The 24,640-nt window shown below is 36.4% G+C and overlaps 1 protein-coding gene across 6 annotated transcripts in view; it reads right to left on the bottom strand.

Moving 5' to 3' along the window:
• LOC117153268 (uncharacterized) overlaps positions 1-24,006 on the bottom strand; it is a 47,408-nt gene extending 23,402 nt beyond the window's left edge. Inside the window, exons 1-6 of one of the 6 annotated variants that reach the window (XM_076619302.1) lie at positions 23,803-24,006; positions 23,631-23,719; positions 23,430-23,539; positions 20,342-20,591; positions 16,845-17,168; positions 354-415 (exon numbers count right to left, since the gene is read on the bottom strand). In XM_076619302.1, coding sequence (XP_076475417.1) covers positions 354-415; positions 16,845-17,168; positions 20,342-20,362 — 407 coding nt within the window. In that variant the 5' untranslated portion in view covers positions 20,363-20,591; positions 23,430-23,539; positions 23,631-23,719; positions 23,803-24,006. Of the gene's footprint in view, positions 1-353; positions 416-16,844; positions 17,169-20,341; positions 20,592-23,429; positions 23,551-23,630 lie in introns of all 6 variants that reach the window. The other 5 variants (XM_076619296.1, XM_076619288.1, XM_033327157.2 and 2 more) reach the window with 5 other exon arrangements.
• Between the last annotated feature and the right edge of the window lie 634 nt (positions 24,007-24,640).

The raw sequence follows: 24,640 nt of genomic DNA, 5'->3' as shown, positions 1-24,640 counted from the left end.
TTACTTAACACTAGAACTATCACACCAGTCAAAACGACTGGTTCTACAATTTTATAAATGTGTCAACCCTCGTTTAAGGATCATGGCTCCAGATGGATTAATAATATCAAAAATGTACTACATAACATGGAATTGCTTCTGTAAGAAAGTAATAAATCAATAAATATACAAATATTCTATTATTACGTACTTTTTAAAGACCAGTCATTTTCACTAGTTTTGTCATTTTGACTGGTTTTGGTAGAAATATCTTCGTGTTGACTATCGGTAGTTGTAGTGTTAAATGCATACGTATAAGTGATACTTGTTAAAGCTATTTACATATGTGTGTATCTATATGTACAAGTACTTACCTCGTCACTCTCTGCGTAGCGCCACCCAACACAGATCCTTCCTCCTTCAAGCCAGGATAGATCTGAAAGAGAATCGTTCGTGTTAAAGAAATTTCGAAGCAAACGGATATTCATAAGAATCTTCGTAAATATAATTTGACAAACTGATATTACATACGGAGGCAAGTCGAAAACGTAGAATAGAGTTCGTCGATTTGACGACTAGTTTTCGAAAAAATAACGCGTCGAACGCGTTTAATTAAGAATTGCTTTGCAACACAGGTGTTCTATGTATTTGGTTGTACGAAAAGTGTCTTTCTTTTACAGACACGTTTTTTACAACGATGCATCTTTGTACAAACGTGAAACCTAATCTGTCTAATGTTGCGATATATTGATAGGATAAAATGGATCGTACGTAATTCGATTCAATAATATAAAACGGAAAATGTGCATCCATTTTTTCGAAAACTTTTCGGATCTAATACACTCTTGGCAAATGTTGAAATTTCATTTTCTTCCATAGGAAACGGAGCGTCCTATAAACAAATTGTATTCTACGTTTACCACTTGTCTTCAGAACCAGAACGAACCAAGTCTTATCTTTTAAATTCAACTCTATCGAGAACGAAGCAACATTTTTTGCGAAGAAATGTCACTCTACATCGTCACTTGTCTTTTCTACTTGTCTTTTCACATAGAATCGCCACGATTACTAAGGTACCCTGTACAGGGATCTTCATAAAGTCAGGCCAACTTCCTGCGTACATCTCGTTGGAAGATGGTCGTTCTAAGTTTTCTTTCGTTCGACTTGAGCGTGGCAGTAACACCGGCAGCTCGTGTAATTTTCTTCCGTGTCGTTGCGTTTGAAATATTTCTCGCTTGGATCAGCTCCTCCGAGCTTTTCCCATTTGCCGCGCCAGATTACACGAGCATCGGTTGTAACCAATCCGGCGCTATGCTCGATCGGCCCTTTAAAGGATCGGCAAGCGGCGCGCGTAGACAAGTCATTAACAACATGGAGAACCGATCGTGCCTGCTCCACAAGCCCACGGGAATCCGGAGCCAATTTACTACAAACATACGACGTCGAAGAAGGATCGGACGATCCATCTTCAGGAGTCGATTAAGCTAATTCGGCTTGCTTGACTCGCCGCCCCTCCTTAACGCATCCCACGCAATGCGGTTTCACATTGTTATGGAGCGATAACGAGGGAACAAGGAGGAATTTTGTTTTCTATAAAACTGGCATGTGTTGTAGAAATCATCATTTTGTAGATGAGAAAGGAATCAAATAGGAAACTGAATAGGAAGATGATTAAACGAAAAATTGTAGGAAAATTTGCAACGGCACTCAACAGTAAAACTTTTCAACGGTTTCTGTCCCGTGGCTTGCTACACAAAGACACTCTATCTACGAGCGGACGACGGTAACGCTGTGGTTAGCGCCGTTGGTCAAGACCAGGTTCAAATCCCGGCACTCTTAGTCTGGTTTTTTCTCCATGATTCCTAAATGAGAAGAAGCCAATCCGGATGAAGACAAAAATCTCGGCCTATGCAGCACACTATCACGACGACCCTATCCACCTCAAATTTAAATTATAAATTTACTTTTGAAATAATGTTTAAATTATAGGAAAGTTATATAAGAACCTCAAGTGTATGTACGTTACATTGATTTTTTGTACGATGCATGTGCGAATTTCTCGAAAGTACATTTTTATTTATCTTCTGACTCTAACGTCACTTTATTATTAAATCGAAGAATTTTAATACGATATCCTGCTCTTCGTTGTAGGTTTCAAATTGCACCGATACGATCGTGATAGTTGGCGTCTCGTATAATGAAATTCCAAACTGTTCTATGCGATGCACGCGATGCATACACGTAACAGTTTCGCTCTAAAAAAAATACAAGCGAATCCTACAACTAAAGTAGAAATGGAGAAACACGCGTGTCTCAGGTAAACCTACGAACGTTACGGAATATTTCTCCTATCGTTGGCAATAGCACACCGAGCGGTAACATCACAGTTGAAAAATCAGGCTCGACGTTAGAAAGAGAGAGAGAGAAACTACGGACGAAGTTTACCAAAATCACGGTTTAAAAACACAGAAATAAAAAAAGTGTCGGTCGAGGAAAATTCCCTAGATTTTTCACGTTACAAACGTACGAGCAAGATGAGAATCGCTGGAGTGGTGGAATTTCGCGACAGTTACAACGGGACTACTTTAAAATTTAAATGATCCGTGTCCGTGTCCGTCAATGCCACCTGTAAGTCCAATTTAATTTGGTGCAGCCCTCTGTCCTGGAACAAGCGTCGCTCGGAGATTTAATTTTTCCACGTTTGTCAGAGACACAGTTGGCTGGCGCACGCGTGTGAAGGAATCAATTTTTGCGGGACAATGCCCGGAATTATATTCATGCCGTGGCGTAGCCTGGTCGGGCTGAATATTTCAAAGTCTCGCGCTATCGGCAATAACCGTATCTTTTACGCAACGTCGACGCTGAACTATCGAGCTGCTTTCCCGTTTTTATGGGCCACGATCGACTTTACGATCGGCTTGCCGGCCGAAATCGAAACGGCCGAATTGTTGTTATTAACATCAAGTTTCCAGATGAGATTTATAATACGACTAATTTTCGATGAAATTTATAATTCGATATTTCTAAAGAAAGTCGATAATTCGATAATATTTTTCAATAGCTGACAGCTTTACAACGACAAGGAAGCGATTACGACGTTCGAATTGTATTTTATTGGACGAGAAAGAAAGGCATAGGTATCGCGCGAGACAGTTCCATCAACTCCACTTTGTATGAAATTTCCGATCTACTCGTACAAACTTTTTTAAATTACAAATTTTTCTTGCACGCAGAAATAATTCTCCCGTGAAACGCATCGTCAAATTCGTCCAAATTGTATCCTTCAAATTAATTTTTAATTAATCGAGTAATGGATATGGACGTCTATGTATTGCTGCGTTATTTATTTAAAATGTAGACACTAAAATGTAAGATGTTAACAAGCGAGAATTTCCTGAAGATTTGTAGAATTCGGCAAATAAAGGACAATGCTTATACAACAGGAAACATCTAGAAGACGTATGAATTTGTCAAATTGGAAAATTACAGTTCGAATAACGAAGATCAAAAATAATTCACTGGGAAGGGGAAAAAAAAGGGACAATTGGAAGTACACGAGAACTAAATTCAACGAACAGCAGAACCACAGAATTCGAAGTACACACGAAGCACTTTCTATCCCAGAGCTGTTCAACAACTGTAACACGTATTTCAAAAAGCTACAGTCTACCGAGCATGTCTCCTCGATTGCCGCTCTTGCCCGTTTGAAACCGGAAGATTCTACTTGCAGCCGCGTGCACAGGAAGGCAGTGGCAGAATGGAGTTGCGTTTGATCCCTCTCGACGATCCTGTCGCAAGCAATTGTGCAATCACTACGACTCACGCAGCTGAGTTGCACGAGTTGCATAATTCCCCTTTGTATCTGCGCGACCACGAAAACACAATTACACGAAAACCGGTGCCTGTGTCGATCTTAACAGTACACCACGTCGTATCAAAGATCGACCTTTAGAAATATTTTCACCTAATGATCGTGTATAGTCCTGACAGCAGAAGCTAAATAGCTTTTGTTCTTTACGGAGTTAGAAACGCTCGTCCAATGTTGAAAATTTAGTTTCATTTAGTTTAATCTAATTTGATCTAATTTGCTTTGCTTTGCTTTAGTTTACCTTGTTCTACGTACGTGCAATATGTATCTTGAGATTTAATGGTTTGATGATTTTGACGATGGAACCGGTTAATTTTCACGGAGTAACAGGTTGTAGGATTTTTCTTTGCTCTGTGCCGAATTCTTGGTAATAAAAGATAATTGTAAGTAAAAAGGTGTAATAGGAATTGGTTGAAACTTTTCATACGTAATTTCTGGTTATTAAAGTTTGCAAAGAAACATTGAGAATTGTTTAATCCGATGTTACGAAGGTAATTTTAATGTTTCGTGGGGGGGGGGGAATGTTTCGTACGCTTCAGAGACAGCTAAAGTTCTGGATTTTCAAAATATTCCAATTAATAATTCTACTATATTATAATAAGACATTTGTTAAATCAGATGTTTGAAATTTTGTTGGGAGATACAAAGATTCTGAGGGGAAGAAATTCAGAAGTGAGATTTCTCTTGGACAAACAAGATAACATCCATCTTCGATTGCAAAGAATCATTTTCACAATGCACGTGAATAATGGGAGTAATTTAGGAGTAAAAGCTTGTAAAAACTTCTCTTGCAACCCTGTGCGCCACATAATCGACCGCTTTATGCGCCTCTAGGAATCGTACACGTGTCGTTTCCGCGCGGTTTACATTGCAAATTCGTCTCGGAGAAGTCGTGTTACAGTCGACACGTTGCCCGATGCGAAAGTTATCCCGGTGATTAAATTACAGCGTCAGTTGTCTGCAGAATCAAGCGTATTGTTTCGATACTTCTACCAGAAATTGCTATCAGACACGAGTGTAACTCGTACTTGTTATCAGATTTTAATAAAAATCTACTAACTTGGAGTTTGATTAAATACGATTAAAATTACGATCTTGTCGTATCGACGATGCTAAAAAATATATCACATTCTGATAAAAATCCACTGTCTTGATATTGTACCAATTACAACGTTCGCTGTATCTTCGTCAGAAAATGAAATTCTTTCCTATTCACGAAAGAAGATATTTTAAAATCGATATGAAATGGAGCAAAATTACTATTATTAGTAGAATAGAAGAATAATAATATATAATAGAAGAAACGAGAAAAATCGCGATGGTGATAGAGGAAGGGACAATAAAATTGATAAGCAGCTCCGCGGGATTAGCGTCGGACGTTTATGGTTGACGATCCGGTGGTATGGGAGTTATTTCTTCCAGACGTGGCATTGTACAGACATTCGATGCCGAACGTCAATTTCCACCAACGATATTCCACGTTTTACTTTAGCCACCGCGGTACTACACGTTTTCCAACTGAGAAACTGACGGTACTTTCAGGCGGCGTGTTTGAAGGAATTCGCGTTCCAGCCGATGCCTGAGAAAACTACTTACACGACAGAACGTTCAAAAGCGATAAGTCGCTGGCCCGTAAAACTTTATTATTTAGCAGGAAGCGCGAAAGAAATTGTAAAACAACCAGGTAACAGGCCGATAGCCGTGAAATCATGGATGCATATCGAAAAAATTGAACTTTCGTCCCGCTGGTGATACTCGTATTATGTTTAACACTAGAACTACTGGCATTTGAGACGTAACTATCTCGACCAAAGCCAGTCAAAATGACTGGTCTTTAAATAATACATAATAGTGGAATATTTTCATATTTATTGCTCTATTATTATCTTATAGAAGGAACTCCATGTTCTGAGATGATAAAAACTATATAATAACAATAAGTACAATAATGAAGAACATTCAGTACCAAAACCTTTGCCAACAAGAATATTAAAATAAATTTCCATTGGTAAACATAAGAAGTATAATAACAATATAATAATAAGCGTAATAGAATAAATAAAATACAAATATAACTATAATATATATAAGAAATATAACTATAAATACAAAATTGATCATTCATCACATTTCTCACAAACGTAAACTTTCTTCTGCGTGCATTTTCCGCATACATATTTTTTACAAAGATTGCAAATGGTAATGGTCTTATTATTATTACAGTACCCTATCTGACACCATTTGCGTAAATAAGGTGAGTTCTTTAACGTACTTTGGATCTCAGATGCTCTATGTTCTATCCGTGATTTTTCATTGTCAGCGACAAGTTCATCTGCTAATTGAAACATGAAATCTTTTCTGGATATCTGCTCACCTATGGTTTCCTTATATAAAATCCAGGCATTTATGCCAGCTGAATCTAAAATATTAATATTATTGTTAGTACGAATTAGCGGCAAGAGAGAAACGTAAACCGTAACTTGCTTCCTCGTAATGCTAATTTTAATATCTTATCTAACGTTTTCTTGAATAGAACTGTGAACGTTGATCAGATTAGTGTGACAGAATGATGTTAGCGGATGATCGAGTTTGCATCGTTCTGATAGTTTGCTTCAAGTTAATACTTTTATATTTGGTGCAAGTGGAGTTTGAAAATTTATAGAAACTCGAAGGTTGAATTGAAATTTCATTTGAATTCAATTTCAGATCAAATTGAGGTCAAATTGAGATTTCATAGTTTTGATGAGAATCTTAAAGTCTGAAATGAATTGCCGGTGCCGTGTATGTAATAAAAGTCAAAGGCAAAGTCGAATTTCTACGGCATAAAAGCACAATCCAACGATATTAGCAGTAGATTTACAGTTAAAAACCATTCCTTGGGATTATTATCAAATACGACAAGGCGATTCGACCAATCTCCAGAAAATATACCATTCAATTACTATGGAATTGTGTTTAGAAGAATACTGATTTACCAACATCTTCGCGTAAATTGCATTTGTCACGTGAGCAAATTCAGCATGCTGTTTGCTGGAATAATAAGACTGACTTCCTTGAATAGAAACGATGAATTTATGTCTCAAATTTATCTCATTTCCTCCGGTGAACCACTGTTGTTCCAAGTCACGTACTTGTTGCAAATAGAGAACGTAACACTGTGACGTGTTGTCGACGGTTGAAAAGCAATTTTATTATTAAGCCGACGCGAGAAGACTATTACCGGCTATATATAAAGCTTGCTTTACGTAATCTTTGCTCAATAAAAGAATCATTACTTCCTGATGCAATTTTAATTCACGTCCAAAACGAACATAGACTGGCCCTTGCGATATTGATCGATAAAATTAGAGAAAATTTTCAAGATTTCTTCAGAAACATACGCGTGTTATTTCGTAAAGACACGTTACGATTTGAATGAAATAAAATTTAATGCAACGCGAAAAGCATTCGTCGAAAACGCAAATATAATGATCACGATTCGTCGTTGATCAATGATCGATAAGATTAATATAGAAACGTATGAAGTAAATGAAAGAAATGATTGGAGACACGTTGAGAAAAACACGCGTGATTTCGTGAATTTGTTACAATGTTAACAAACATATTGAACATTTGAATTGGTAGAAAATGGCAGTGACTTCGCATCGTTCGTGCGCATCGAGCGTTATCAGTCACGGTTCTTCTTCGATGGCTTGGATTTGATCAATAAACTAGATATTCCAATACAAACATGTTAAGTAAATGGAGGACATTTTTCAAGACACAATCGTAAAGATACGCGCGCTCGTCGCTTTATTAACAATACCTGTGTTTCGTCTCCACTGAGCTTCGTTTCATCTGCGCATAAATTGCACTTATATTTGATTGAAGAATAATTAGCAATGTAGGAATGCAAATTTGAAAGCAATCTGAAATGCATTTGTCTTTATCAGCTTCTAATTCCATAATTATGCAAATTTCCGGTCAAGCAATATAAGCACCGTAGATGATGAACAATTTTCTGTCTACTTTCTACCTACAAAATTTTGAACCAAAATCAATCGATATGAAATCCACTTGTCTTTCAGAACGTTCAATTGCACGATTATAGAAACTTCTGACTAAAAGATGATCCGTTTAATAGATTAAAAGAGATTGGAAAATACAGCCACCACAGAGAAACGAGAATTTTTCGTTACATTTTTAAATCCCAACTGGAAAACGTTGAAGGAAAAATGGACGTATCAGTGGCGTGTTAGCGACAGAAGAAGAAAAGGGAAGAGAAACGATCGGTCGTAAGTTTCTCGCGCTTATTACCGGCGAACACGAGCATTGCGTAAACACGTACGCCGCGTATTTCTGAAGAGGTGAGCAACGCTGTTCGTTTTGCACGAGAAGGTCGCAACGGTGTATCTTTTTAATGCAGAACAGACTGTGACGTCTATTTACGTTGAAGCTCGTTTCAACGAGCACATTGAAATTTTCCTGCCGCGGAATATCAAGGATATTCACTATATTAAGTGTATATACTCTTGCTCGACGTGATATTGCTAGTAGCCGGACTGGTGCACGCTGAAGAAACTTTCACAAGAAAACGATCGTTTTTCACTGGGTTTCTTTTTCCTCCCCTTGTAACCAATGACAGACACGTGTTCATTTTTATTCCATTTAATCGTTCGATGCAGTTTACTTATCGTTCGTTTCATCGTTAGATTTACTTTCGTTTTACATTCGTTAGATTTATTTTCCCTGTTGACGCAGAGTTTGGGAAAAGTTACGCGCCAATTTTGTCCATAATAAAGCTTAAATCATAGTAATTATCTTGTGTTTACGTTAAATACGAGAACATTTTAGAACTTGAAGCAGAAATTTCGTCGGGTTATAATAACGATAATAAATTTTGAATCATTAGCCGAAAATTCTACTCGATGGGATTCCCCAAAATTCGGTTTCTCTCAACCTCGAATTTCCTACGATCTCAACGCCGCTTTCCTGAAAGGATTCCTGTGTCGCCTACTTTTCGCTGACGTGTCCACCAAGAAACGTAGGTGATGCCCATTTTTGGTCCACCACACGTTCCATGCCTCAATATGATATCATAAACAGATCTTCTATTGTACTTTCCTGTTCAGATCCGCCAAAAGTTAACACGTCGATATCTTTGCTATTTTTCTTTCTTTCTTTCTTTCTTTCTTCGATAAGTAATAAAATTCAGAAGAAAATAGCAGCTGATTGTTAAAAGGCGTTTAGGAAGATTTGAAGCGTCGTTCAGAGCAGAACGGAAAGAACAGCAGGGGATCAATAAAACGGAAATTGGGGCAAGCTGGCGTATGCCAACAGTTAAACGCAGGGAAATTCGAAGGAAGGTTGAACGTGATTTAGCTGATACCTTTTCAAAGGCATCGTGTACAAAGTGATGTGCGGTGGCTTTGCCACGGGTCATTGAACTTCAAACGAAACTACGTGACTTTGCCACAGACAGACCCATCGATGATTTTCGAACTCAGAGAGCGTCATCAAATCACAAAACTATTCAAGTAACCAATTACCCATTATATTAATAAACACTTACATAATTAATTACATATTTATTTATTATTATTACATATTTAACATTTACATAATTAATACGTCTATTAATGTTGTATACCGGTTGTTTGCTAAATAGGACAATAAATATCTTGTAATTTCTACGCGCATCTTAAGATTGGTTTGCAATGTGACTAACACGATCATGACAGTCGTTACAGTGTTAATAAAATTCTAAAACACGCGCGCGCCATATGAACAAAAGTTTTCTACGATTAAGCGTTCAAATACTTACACGAACCAGCTGCTCTACAAACAAGTGTCGGCAAAGAAACATCAGATTCGAATTATTGTCGTGCACATTCTAAATATTATGACATTCGTGGTTCGTATAATTCCACAGATATCAAAGTCGGTGGCCAGATGTCGAACGTTAAGCAACAATATTTACGATCCCAATTGACACTGCGATACGAACCTATCAACGTTCTGCTAATGAATCGGAAGAGGTCGGATCTCGATAGACCTGGCGAGCGTGACGAGGACACGATCCTGTTCTCCGCCAATATTATTTCTCAAGGATACAGGAACATCGAACGTGAATCACGAGATGATGTCAGTGAATCGTTCAAATAGAAGATTTACGGTTAAACACTCTGTGTTTTATTGGTGTTTTATTTTTGCGAAATCATAGCCGTCGAGAAAGCAAATGGGAAAGTTTTGGTCTTTAAACGTTTGCGATAAAATCAGATTGTATGTTTCTTGTTACACTTAATCGTGTGATTAATTCTCCATACATTGACTGCTGGAGTTTCTCTGAAGTTTATTCGAAAAGTCGATAAAACACGTTGAGAAAATAAATACGAAACGTTGTTCGACGCAGAATGTGTTTGATTAATTGCTAAAAGATTTCACCAATTTCTTTCCCAAGAGTTTGGTTTTTTCTTCTTTTTTGGGGAGGAGGGGGGAGAGATTCTTCTGACACTGTTTCTTCTTCCATACAGATTCTACGATTTTTGAGAACAAATTTTGCAGAAATCGAAGCGTATATTGCAACGTTAGAATAAAAAGTAATTTTGTTTAAACAATATAAATTTTTCTAGTTTATGTAACGTACTTATATGAAGCATTTATTGTTCTCATTAAACTTTTATCATATTGACAAAACGGTACATAAATTGTTTCATTCACATTTTTGCAAAGCTCCATTACGAGACTCTTATTTGATCCTCAAACATCAACAAATAACGAACGTTCTATTCTAATTCTAAGAAAATTTCCTTGACTTTAGCATCGAAATATACCAGCAGTACGCTCAATGAAACTCGAAAATTGAAGAAAAAACGTAGATTCCAAGACGACAACTGAAGCAGACTTACGAGCCCCCAAAGGAATTCAAAAATTACAATCGTTCGGAGGAATTTTAAAATAAACTCTTCTACTCTGGTCGATCCAACGCAAAGTTGAAAAAGTGGAACACGAGGTCCTCAACCGGGGACCAGAAATTTCGACTTGCCATTTCTTCTTTCACCTGCCTGAAGCGACCTGCCGAAGTTCGAGTATACATACAGCATGTTTCAGAAAGTTAGTGAGAAAAATTCACGTGCAAGTAACGCTCATCGAAATAAGCAAAAAGGACGTAACAGAAATAGATGCAAATATCGACGAATATCCACGTTTCGGAATTATAAGATTTTCATCAGAGAAATAGATATTACCTACTTGGAGATATTAAACGCTGGCAGCGGATCAAATCTCTGTGATCACAGATAATAAAAAAATGGAATCTAAGCAGAAATTCATTTTACCTTAAATATAGTAATGAATGTTACACTTTGGGTATTCGATACATTTTTGCATTTTATATAAAATATTCCCAAATCTCCCGTAAATGCATAAAAATCCGCAATTTATTAATGATATTTCAAAGATTTATTTACTATTATTATTAATCATATTTATTAAGACTGTTCTGCTTGTTTCGACGAGCGATACGTGGCGGAAAGATTTAGCACAAAATTCCTGAAACATCCTGTATAGAGAAGCGTGAATCAGCAAACGTATGAAGCATAGTACGACATTTCTTACGCGTAATCGGTGTGTACGCAAGGTGCGAATCTCGACCGCGATAAGAAGACGTAGCCGAGGACCGGAAACGGACGCAGCCGGAAGCAATCATTGACGTTTGTATATTTCAAGCAATGTGAACTGGTGCTTCGCTGAGATAATGGGAATTAAATGCGAACGAGATAATAGCCGCGATATATCAAGTCTTGGCGAAACTGTTAAACATCATCAATGGATAAATCACATTGTCCTCTGTCGTATCGTTTCTTTCGAAATTCCGACTTTTTCGAATTCTGTTGCTTTCCAGGTCGGACAAGGGAAACAATTTCTATCGAATTGTTAAACTGCGAAATTGAAGAATCGAACTCTCTGAATAAAGTAAAAGGCGCATGTACAGGACGTACGAATGTCAGCTACGTTTTTCTTCTAAGTAGAATCGCATCTCTTTATACGTTGGTCGATGAATGAAATTATCAAGTTGCTCGTTGAAAAGATTCAAAAGCAACCTGCCACTTTTATTTCTACAAAGAAGCATTGTAACTCTCGCAAGTACCATTTCGAAGAAAAAGGAATGGAAAGGAAAGTTGGCAGTGCAACTTGCAGCGGAAAAAATTCCCAACTGTGTAAAAAATAATCAAATTCATGGCTGAAAGTAAAGTAAGATTTCATACTTCTTTTAAAGTACATTTACCAGAGACAATTAATGCGAAACGTGGAACGTGAGAACGCGGAAAATTCATCGGGAGCGGGGTGACGCGCGTAAAAACTAGCAAAGTTTGCTTGGCGTCACGAGCGAAGAAGAGAAAAAAATTGGCCAATAAACACGCGCCGGCCTCGATTTTTCCTCCTTGGTCGTCTGTTGTTGCGCAACCGTAAATCCTTGACGAGCCCGCGTTTTCTCATTTAGCAGCGCCAACTTACCGCTTCGCGTCTAATTGATCCTTCACAGATAACCAAACCAACTTATTGCAACGATCTATAGATCACCTCTTTTCTTCGATATTCTCTATATTTTCTTCATCCTTTTTTCTCTTCTTCTTCCTCTTTTTTTATTCAGCTTAGAAGGATTTTAAGCTTAACGCTGTTTGTTCAGCGAGAAAATATTTAGTTGCCTTCCGGATCGATCCTTTCGTTTCTGTAAATGTTTTCTTTCTCGTAGTAAATAGCAGAAGAATGTTTCTTAGTGTTTGTTTGAGAACAAACCCAGTTGAGAGTGGCGTTTTAGGTTGATCAGTTGAAGAATAGTAATTTGTGAAGAGAGTGTAAGATTGGAATTTGGAGGAGTTCTCGTGTGTATTTTTATTTGAAAGTTAAAATTTAAAGGTGTAAAGCCTTGCAAAAGATTTGTAAAATGTCGTAAGTAAAAGAAGCTAAGTATTATAATATTTTATAATTAAAACAAATCTCTATTTAGATTTAATATACCTTGATCACTTAATCGTATGACCATAAATTATAGGATTGAAATATTATTTGTAAAATTTGTAGAAATATATGAGAAAAATTCAAAGACAGTGTACTTGTCGTTTACCAATTAACATGAATCATTTCTCTCGATTCTTTTCGATTATTTGACAGAAAAATCTAGAGACTCTAATTAACAAAAATCACCTATACGTTGGCGTGTTACATTTGTAAATTTATAAGTCACTTTCTAAGAATAACATTTTGCTCCCGTAATAGGAAATTGCTTTATTTGTTTCTATTTTACTGGTCGTACAACATTACGGCGACCTGTTTCGCAGAGAGGTAAAACAAAGCTGGAGAAATATCAGGCAAACAATGCTATCGTAATGGGTGTTTAACGTTTTCCAAGGGAAAATAATTAGCAAATATCGCGAGTAGGTAACTCGAGGCGTGCATTACGTGGACCTTAAACGATGAGATATTCTGCCTGTCGCGATCAAAGGACACATTGTCCTCGTAGTTAGCGCGCTTCCTTACATTTGCCGATGAGGTTTTCGCTCATCATCAATTTCCAGGTTCCCACTATACTCTGGTACTCTCATTGTTTTATTTATTCATTTATGAAAATGAATAAAACATAAATAAAGATGTTAATGAATTTCAACGGAGAATAGATTTTTCTTGATGGTGCTGAAAGCAACAATTCAAGAAATAAGAAAGTCCATCTAAATTGATAATAGTTGCTTGGAGATTAGTTAACTCATGGAAATTTGAAATTGAAATGAATCTTTTCGTATACGTGTTTAGAATTGGAAAAGAATAATATAAAATTATAAAGCGAATGATATTACTCTGGTCAGAAACTGTAAAATCACAGACACATCGGTAAACAATAGTTACAAATCTCCAGATATCAAAATATTTTCGTGGATTTCGCATCTTGCGTCGAGCAACAGACGGACAAATTACAAACAAATATTTGTAACTGTTAAGTAATTTCCGATCGAACGATCGAAACGAAGGACAAATATTTACGTAAACGAAGGAAATAGATTCGAAACGGGACAAAATTAAAATTCTGATTCAAAAATTCCTCTGGAGGGCCGGATGTTCTAATTCATAACAAAGAGACGAGGAAGAATCAATCCGGGAAAGCGGATAAAAACGAGTTATTATTATTCGCGGTACGATGTGCACGCATACGATTCGCGGCAAAAAGAAACTGCGAACGGAACGCGATTCAATCGAAACGAGTCGCGCGTGAAACAGCCACTGGACTGTGTAAAACGTACACGAATTGTATTTCACGTAACCACCGCGAGGAAAGAGACATTTCGTTCTAGCAATCAGAAAAATAACGAAATAGATCGATAATGGAAGAATGATCATCGGTACGTTATGCATGCGAGAGTGAAAAGAGAAAAAAGTATAGAAAAACGAATGTTTTTTCTTGGAGCTCCGAATCAAAGCGTTACACAGGCTATAATTACATAATCAGTTTTTTGTTCAGACATCGACCAATCCACTGTGCGTTGTATACGTTTCACGATCGATTATGCAACAAGGATGGACCGTTACGCTCATTGGTTCGTTAACGTGCTCGTTATTTCTGAATTAAAGTCTTAATCGTTAATATGTAAATTATACAGTATAAAGTGCACTGATCGTCGGATGTAAAGATAACCGTAATTAACGTTTTCACGCTTTACATGTTAAAAAGTTAAATTGAGAATTGTTTTTGGAGAATTTTCAGTCGTTTTTTAGCAGACAATATTGGAAACAATAATAACGATTGAAATGAGTAGCTTCGTTTCTAAATTCCAGTTTAATTTTGCATCGATTCTAAGGAGGATTATGTACTTTTTATACTGAGAATTGTGTATATGAGTATAAATGAAATTCTACTGTGGAACATACAATCATATCATTCGCTCATTTCTCTTGTCGATTATAATTCAGTTTTGCAGCAGATCTACGGCGTTTTCTCTCCTGTTTTACTCTTTAAACTTCCTTTTTTCTGTCACCATAGATATGCATATAGTAGAGACATGGTAATTGAACTTGAGTTCAAAGTGTCCAAAACTTCTCTCTCTAGAAATAATATTACCAGATTTATATACATGGTAATAACACTTCAAGATGCGAAATTACTTAGGATACAACGATCACATCTTCCATTCTTATCTGAGAATTCTACTTCTTACCAAGCCTTACTTAGTTCTACTTTTTACCCCTTTGCTTCTGACATATGAACACAATCCAATCACGCCAAGAATATTCAATCTGCAGCTTCTTTTTTACAGAATAATTATTACAATCTCCATTCTAGATCTTCTCACAATAATGACGCATTGCCGGGAAAATTCTCTTCGCCAGAAATTTCAGTAGCCACCTCGAACCACTAGAATCACCCTCGCACATTTTACACGTCCAATCGCAATCGCTGATGAAAATAAATTTCCAAGCACGAGCGTATTGAGACTAATCGAGTTTGGTTCGGCTGACGCGAAATAGAAGAAGCTCGCCTGGTCTCGTTGGCGGTGGTATTACTTTAAGGGAGCCATGAAAATTTGATTCGACAGTGGAAACTTGAGCGTTTGCTCGGTTAACGCGGAGCACACGATCGCTGTTGATTCACGATGGGCAAGCTTCTATCGCGTTTAATAACTTTATCGTCCGGTAATCCGTCGACGGTGGATCGTGGAACGAGAGGTTACTCGAAAACTAGTTTATAACCGTGGATGGTTCACGGTATCGGGAATTTAAATAACTGATTATCGTGAGCGCACGTCGAGCACGGCCGCGCGTGCACGCGCGTGACGTGGATTTATCATGGTGCATCGGACGCGGGAACGCCGCTCTAATTTGGAATCCCAGACACGCAGATATGTGTGTAATTGCTAATTAACCGAGTGACGGTCCCTCGTAGTTGGATGATATACACGCGGCGACGTGACCAGCCTGCTGGCAAAAAGTTGCAACGAGCTATGCTGATGTACAGAAGCTCACGATAGTTGACGAACACTTTTATGAATATATTATGTATGTTATACGAAACATTTTGAAATTTCATTAACTGCGTTATGCGACTCGATTATTATGCGACCATATTGACAAAGTTTGAAACAAATTTGAAAATATAAGAATACAATAAAAAGAAAATAGATATTTGGCGCAAGTACATAAATATTTAGCAGAAATCATCTCGATTATCTGTATTATATCGGTAGGTTTCAATACTTATTGCCGGTGGAGTCGTCTTTGATATTTATCATACTTTTAAGATAGCTTCTCGTAACTAGTGTATTAATTTTTTTTACCAAATATGTAGTCGCAGTAAATATCTTGTGACTTCTATATACATTTTCAGATTGATTTGAAACTTTACCAATATAATCATAAAGTATTGCTTCAAGTTTCGAGCAAAGACAGTTTTTTCAACCGTTCCTTAATTTAAGAGAAGACAATATTTACTACACACCATGATTGCCCTTATTAAAAAGTGTAGATTAGATGTAGTAAGTGCATTATATATTTGTAACAGTAGTATTATTCATTAGTACTATTCGTATTCATAGATTCAAGAATTCAGATTCGATTATTAATAAATAATAAATGGCAACTTTGAAATGATACATTATACATATATATCAAACTACTTATCTAGCACCATCAAAATTACATGACACATTAAAATTACACATGCAAAATACGAACATAATACATCACATATTCTATGTTCCGCTTTTACATCCTTCATTTATCATTAAAATAGGCCACATATATTACAAAGTACAGTTTGTATATCTTTATATATGTATGCAGAAAAAAAAACAAATTGAAAGTAAAAGCTAATATTTCTCCCTGGTTCTATTTCCCTTTTTTGTTCTTTTCATTTTATCGCTGTCCTATATTTCTGTTCAATTAAATCATCCACAGATGCATGATCCAGTTGGCCAATAAATAAATGTAGCAAGAAAGATCAATATAAATGAGAGAATATTTATCCACATACCCGATGCATGCAACGCACGAAAACCCGATCCAAAGAGGACTTTGAGTCCTGAGCCTTCGTGGTCTTCTCCTTACACCAAGCCTGTCCCATTTTTCTTCCTGTCCAGCTATTATCTCGACCGCTCCTCCCGCCACGTGCTTTGCCCTCCTCTCCTTGTTTCTTCCTCGACAGAACCGCCACGCCGCTTCTCTCACCGATAAGGCCGGATAATGTAGGCCATCTTAAGACCCGTTCCTCGTGACCTGCCACAACCAACACGTCTCTCACGCGTCTCCCAACGAGCGAGTAAGCGACCGCTCCACTAACGAGATACGTCGGTCGACCCTGAAAAAATTCGCAAACGTATCATATTTATTTAGATTCTTGGATCAAGATACGAGCAAATTAACAAATCATCAGTTATTAGAGCTTTGGGAGATTTGTGAATCTTTGAATCTTTGTACTTTTGAATTTCTGAATTTGTAAACTTTGAGAGCTCAAAATTTTGAAACATTCACTTTTCAAGCTTTCAGACTTTCCAAAGTATTCAAAGTACTCAAATACCAGAGATTTCGGATTCTTAAGTTACTGACTTGCCAAATTTCTGAAGTTTAAAACTGCCAAGTTTCCAAAATATTGAATTACCAAGTTCCTACGTTCCCAAGTTGCCAAGTTCCTAAATTCCTAAATCCTCGTTGGCAAATCCTCTTATTCGCTAGCTCTCAAATTCCCAATAAAATAAACTACAGAATAAACAAATTTCTGAGATTCCGAGAAATTTGCAAAAATTTCCACAAGCTTGATAAATGTACGATATGAACATTCTTAGACTGAGATTATTATGAAATTTACAAATATCCAAGCTGTTGGATACTAATTCAACTAGCTAGATGTATTGTAGTTGATCCAAAATCGATTAATCTCAAGGTCACCCCAACCTATCCAAGAATCAGCTCACCGATAATCTCTAAGCCTCGAAGCCTGGAAGCTTAGCTTGATCAATACTGATCTATGGTATTCGGCCAGTAATGTATGGATCCCCGTGATATCGTTGAGAACACGATTTACTGCTTTGAGTGGTTTGGGCAACGCATACGAAGATATCTTCCTTTTCCCCTTAATGGACTCTGTATTCTCAGTCTAAAATGCTTAGGTAAGCATCGACATTCTCAGGAAAAAGAACTTATATAACGCTAGAACCGTGGACTTTAACTTTAAAATACACAGCGTTAAATATTTTATAGTATTAGTATATAATATTTTATAGAAAAATAAAAAATCTGCCACTAATCTTAATAGATAAAACAAGAGCGAGAAATAAGAAAAATTGTCCATCATCGAAGAATCTTTGCAAGACAAAGTAACATTCCAAGAGCAACGATACATCAATGAGACTAAGCAAGTCTGAATTTCAATATAATACCAAGGTGCATGCGCACGCCCAGGTATTCGAACCAGACTCGTATTGAATCTTTTCCCGGATGGTTGACCTTCTACCCACTATGATCATCCGAAGAATGTTAGAACACACCCCTTAACGGTGCATTAGCAAGTCCATCGTCACTATACAACGCTCCTTATTCTCTTCTTACAATGATCTAACCCCTTGTTCTCGCTATATTCGCAGCTAAAACCGCCGGACCATCAAAAATCGATGATTCGGTAGAATAATTCGCGAATAAACGCCGCTCGTAAAACGATTCGAGTGTTACCTTTCGTCGTGCATCGGAGGAAGAGTGAACCGATAGCGTGAAATTACCAACGAAGATAAGATGGAGCTTTGTGTTTGCGAAAAGTAAGAAACTGAATTAATGGGATGTTATATAGCTAGAGAATTCTCCTTTGAAAAATTGGTTTGAAGTGATATTGGGATGAGGGCGATAGAAGATATTTAAGAGAGGCTTCTGTAAAAGACAAGATTGTAAGATGAAAATAAAGAATAAAATGTTTAAGGCCTTGTATATTAGTTGTTAATATTTAAAATATTATATAAAAACTAGCGAGTTTCTTCTAATTGCAGCTTTAATTTTGTTCGTGTTTTGCATGATTCTCGAAAATGAATTTTTTTATATAATACATAATGTCTGTAACGTCATGTTACATTATTTCTATAGTCTATCACCACACATTATCATCACCTGTCACTACCTACTATTACAACAATAGATGATAGTGTGTCTGTAATTTTGAGTCTGTGAATGTTTATTTAAAATTCTTCCATTGAGACTGTATGAGGTATATTCGTGACTGAGAAGTATATTCCTACCACCTGATGTAGCTGAAAGGTCAGCAACCTGCATTGTAGTTACATTAGAATCTCTCCATTAGTGTTTCTTACATTTAAATGCGAGTACAGATCAGTATCTACTAGAATTTTAAAAATATATTTTCTCAGTTTAGTAAATTATTTAGATAAAAAGATTAGATAAGATAAGAATTGCGATGTTTTAATTCGTTATTTGTAATGTAAAGCAGAAGATTCTAAATACCATTTAGAAAACAGTCTTCCATCTTTCACGCGAGACACATAAATCGATAGAAATTCCATTTTCAGCGATAATCCAAAGCAGTTTTATCCAATCTAATCATCGCTATAACTAAAACACATAAGAACTTTCACAGACTCAAAAATTCGTAGATTCGATTGAAATCTGCAGAACCAAGCATATATATAAACTTTCAATTAATTTCCACGATAACAAAAAATATACGAACATAATTCATAAGAAATTATGCAAAGCACAAAAATAAAAATCTTGAAAAAATTGTAAAATACTAATGTTCATTAAAAAATATATAAAGTACTGATATTGCTTAAAAGAACAATTTCCTGCAGAGCAGATGGAAGTTTAGAGACACATGGACACTGGTTTTGCACCGCAACGTCCGCACCATGAATGGACAGGCAAGTGGGCCCGCAATGGGAACACACACGTGCGTGGAACAGCACCTACGACATGGTGTGGTCGCGTCACCGCGTGTACACGAGAATCGGTGAATAAGCGCGCGATTGTGTGCAACGCATAATCATGTTATTATACGCGACTCTTGTTCCCGTGGACTTGTTTCTTGCTTTTCTCCGGTGTTCACTATTCTCTGCATGTTATTTATCAGTGTCATCAGATCCTGACGGTTCGTCGGTCAACGTTTAACGCATCGTTAACACGCGGTCTTAACCGTGTCGCTTAAATAATACGATTATCGATGCTCTATTAAACCTATATAACGTCATACGGTTCCAGAGTTACATACTTATGTAATTACATATATTTTTTACATTTTATTCTATTTTCTTATCATTGAATTATTGTATCTTTTTACCTCGTTAATACATTAACAACATGGAGGAACTTTTCGGGAAAACGTTCTATAAGATAAAATGGTGATTTAAGTAAGTTGTTTTGGAAGTTTTAATTCTATTTATTTTAACAAAAAAAGGTACGTAATGAAATTTTGTAAACTTAATGAAAATGAAGATGTTAATTGTCACTTACTTTTGCAAATTATCAGACACATACCGTATTATTTAAATGTTCCATCGAAGGATGTAAACTACTCGAAACGGTTAACAGGGTATTGCGTAATTTGACTCGTTCTAGTTTTTCCAAGTCGACTTTATCGCAGAGACCACGTGAAGCAATGTTCCAGACAGCGAATAGAGAGTCCGAGGTTGCGTAAACGCCATGTTGTCTTTAACGTGCCACGCGCGGGACCATGCAAATCGCTTGGAACTACCGTATCTGCATTTAATGTCTGTAGTTCTTGAAACTACAAAATTTTAGATTTAACGTTTCATTATTATTACGCTACCTTCACTCGTTTATCTTTATTTAACGTAACTCTAAATGTGAATCTAGAGCACACTTTACAGCTAGTCTAAATTGCACTTTCAATGAAATATAAGTTTACGGGCCTTGTTAAACATTAACATAATCGTAATTTTGAAATATTCTGTGATATAAATAAACATTGTTAAATAAAAGTTGAAGCTATTTCGAATTACAACGTATGGTACTATATTTTTTCTTTAATATATATCCTATATAGATATATTTTTTTGGTTACGCATATGTATATATTTAATATAATCTACTTTATATATCTATTAAAAAATTATAAATATTTCTGATCCACTGTTTGAATAAAATATCTACGAAAGAAGATCAAATATTCTAAAGCAACTTTCTAAACTTCATCGATTCTTATACACTTAACCTTAAATCGTTGTTCGAAGTTATGATTCTACCACCTACATAAAAATTAATTTCAGAATTCAAAGTTATCACTATATTTCTTTAAAATCAAGCGTGTTAAAGTACCTTTCTTCATTACGTTACAAAATTCTGCCAAACTTCCTTAACCTCGCGACATTAACCTTAAACCTCCACAAGCGTTACAATTAGACGTGCAAAAGTTGATTCTATTCATTTGCAGCTTCTTGTCCTTAACTTCGTCGAAACCAGCACAAAACGAGGAGGCACGCAAAGAACAAACATAAATTAAGCACACGCGAGTAACGCGAGATATCCAAACATTCTAGCGGTCTCCACGCGCGTGGTCACGTTCGCAATTACACGCAAATAAAGGAAAGGAGGAAGGAACCGCGAAACAACGCCGCGGTCGCACTTTCTAACTCCTCCGAATCGTGCATCGAGAGTTTGCACCTGTACAAACGGTCGCAGCACGAATATGATATAATCCGATCGTAAATTAAAGCACTAACGATACGTATTGCTCTGGCCGCACCCTACGCTATATACATACGTATGTAAAAACTTAACTTAATCTACACTTGTTAATCTGTTCTATCAAATAGACCTGTTGTATTAAATTTGTCTTACATATTTAATTACATATAATTAACATATACTTGTTAATCTATTGACAGAGAAAGATGTTTTAACTCGTCATTCAGACAATAATTTAGATAACTTAAACATCACCTATCTTCCTATTTTCATGTTTATTACAAATATACCATGTTTACATTTGCAAGAGTTTCTAACCTAACTGAGATTGATTTGTCTCTACATGATTTCATAATTCTAGAAATTCTTGATTAGAGGGCGATTCGACTAATGAGTTAAAAATTTGGACATATATATACATAGGTGTTAAAGAGATAGGAAGAAACAAGAAACAATTCTGAGTTCATATCATATAGCCTTGAAAGAAGCTTTAGATCCTTATCTAGCTAGAAATATCTCAAATTATATATATATATATACTTGTTTTGACGCATGAAACGTATGAACATTAACTTGTCGTTGATTTTACGATCGTGCTATATTATTTTCAAGAAACAAGAAGTCGATAGTATAAATCGAGTACATCGAGCAGGATTTTTAATATTCAGCAATGAGTCTGTTACGCAACCGTGATTCGTCGGCAACGAAACGCGTCCAACCGTGATCTCATCACCGTTCCGCGAAAAGACTGTAAATATTTTATAGAGACTGCTCGAAATACTGATGGTTGCTGGTAAGAACGTTATTCGTATACAATCGCGAGTTTACGACTTATGGGTGCGTTTTAGTGAAAAAATTGCTATCGAGAATATTTAGTATATACATAATTTATAAATGAGATAACCTAACTATGAATTTTGTAAATGTACTTGTTACGTACAAAGTACAAAGATATATACATAGTTTTATATGTATAGATGTACAATTAAAGGTTAGATAAAAATAGAATCGCGATTGCGAGCATAACAAGTATTACGTATATATCGGCATTTAGAATTTGCATGCAGAGTATTTGTATTCAAACACCTTGACACGCCCAGAGATTCAATAACTATATTTAAAATAGAAAGAAAGGAAGTTTTACAGCTTCACGTGGACCACACCTTTTAACAGAAGGTGTTCTTATATGTATACAATATGCGCTTCAAAATTTGAATAAATACATTTTACAATGCTAATAATTATTTCTATTTATAGTAATAATAACGCAACAGTAACTTAAATAGACTAAACACATAGACTATACTATTCTCCATAATAAAATATACCACACACTTCAGAAAGACTCAACTCTATAAACTTAACCCAATCATTACTCTAACCCATAATCATAAACATCAGCATTCTAAAGAAGAATTCAAATCTACAAACCTATCCCAAGCAGTGTCATTTCCCATAACCATAAATATTATTCATCGTAGAAGGACTCAACTCTACAATCCTAATCCAAGCATTACCATTTCCCATAATAATAAATATCACCGATCCCAAAAAGAACCTCAACTCTATAAAACGTAACCTCCAAAAGGTACCATTTACCATAACAGTAAATATCATGCATCCGAAAAACATTCAGATCTGTCTACGAACCTTAGATTTCATCTGACTAAAACAAAAACATCATATAAGATAGGAATTCAACCTAGAAAACCCTAGCGAACCGCGCGAAGCATCCGAACTACGCCTGGCCGCAGTCTGGACCTGAATTCAAGTTCAGCCAGACCAGAGATAAAGTGTCAGTTGAACCTGACACCAGGACTCGCTCAATCTAAACGGAATTCGATCACGAACAAGATCAACCTTCCAAACCTAGCCCAAACTCGATCCAACGTTTCCAGACAACGCCTCAAGCACATACCTTTTCCTCTGACCCTCAATATCCAACCAGATAGTTCCCGCCAGCAATCACTGAATTCCTCGGTATGTTCGAAACAACACTTCAGCTTCCGATCTTTTAACTTAATACTCCTATAAGTAAACTGCGGATTTTTATGCATATTCATATTTTTGTTTATATAATGAAAAAAGTAGAACGTCAAAAGAAAATTATTTTACTTACCAAGTATCATAGGAAGCACTATATTTTGAGTTGTTTATGTATTCTTTCATATTATGTACATTCTGTATAATTTTACAGTTTCAAACTTCCTATAAATGCATAAAAATCCTCAGTTTAATCATAAAATATGTAGATAGAGATATATATAAGACACTTTATGAATGATATTCACAGGATCGACAACGCGATCGCGATCCTTTGGACGAGGCGAGTACGCGCGCGCAGCTGCCTGGCTGCAGGGCAACTGGTACCGTACTGGTACCAGTCGGTCAGATGTACGGCACCGTGAGTACGCGGACACGGTGCATGCCGGACAGGTTGTGTGTATCGTTCGGCGTAGATGGTCAGGTGGTATGCGGCCGTAGCGAGCTGTGGCGCGATACTGTGGACCCGGCTTAAGGCTTTCTAACCGCAGCCTCAGAGCTACATACACTGTGCTCCTCTCGTTCGTTAACTGAAAGACAAGTTGCAGAGATAACAAATTGATATATGTATAACTACCTACATATGATCAGGAGCCGATTTCGACAAGGTTATGATACAGAGTGAATACGTTTTCTGACGAACTCAATGCGTCAAAGCAATCAAATATATATATATATATATAAATTCTGTATAAATATAGATTCTTATGAATGTATGCAATCCGGCCTTCGGATGTTTTGTTCAGAATGAAACTTCATTAAAATATCCATAGCTTTAAACACACTAATTTTAATTTGATATAATATTAGTTTGGTACTGCTTCAAGAAGAATCGATATCGATAATTGATATCGAGTATCTAGAATTTCTATACGTATCGATATTCCCTATTGTGTACTTTGGAATCGAATTAATCAAATATCGTTAATAGTATCGGTATCGATTCGATTGCTGCTTAGTATAAAAGCAACTATATATGTGCGTACATACACCTTCGCTCAAAAATCTTAATTAAAATTATAAGTGAATCTTATTGTGATTATAATTCATACTGTAAATGACAAAAAAAGATATCAAGTATCAGAG

The sequence above is a fragment of the Bombus vancouverensis genome, chromosome 1 (assembly GCF_051014615.1).
Source record: "Bombus vancouverensis nearcticus chromosome 1, iyBomVanc1_principal, whole genome shotgun sequence".
NCBI classification, from domain to species: Eukaryota; Metazoa; Arthropoda; class Insecta; order Hymenoptera; family Apidae; genus Bombus; species Bombus vancouverensis.
The sequence above is the reverse complement of the archived record's forward strand: the minus strand, read 5'-3'. Positions and strand labels throughout refer to the sequence as shown.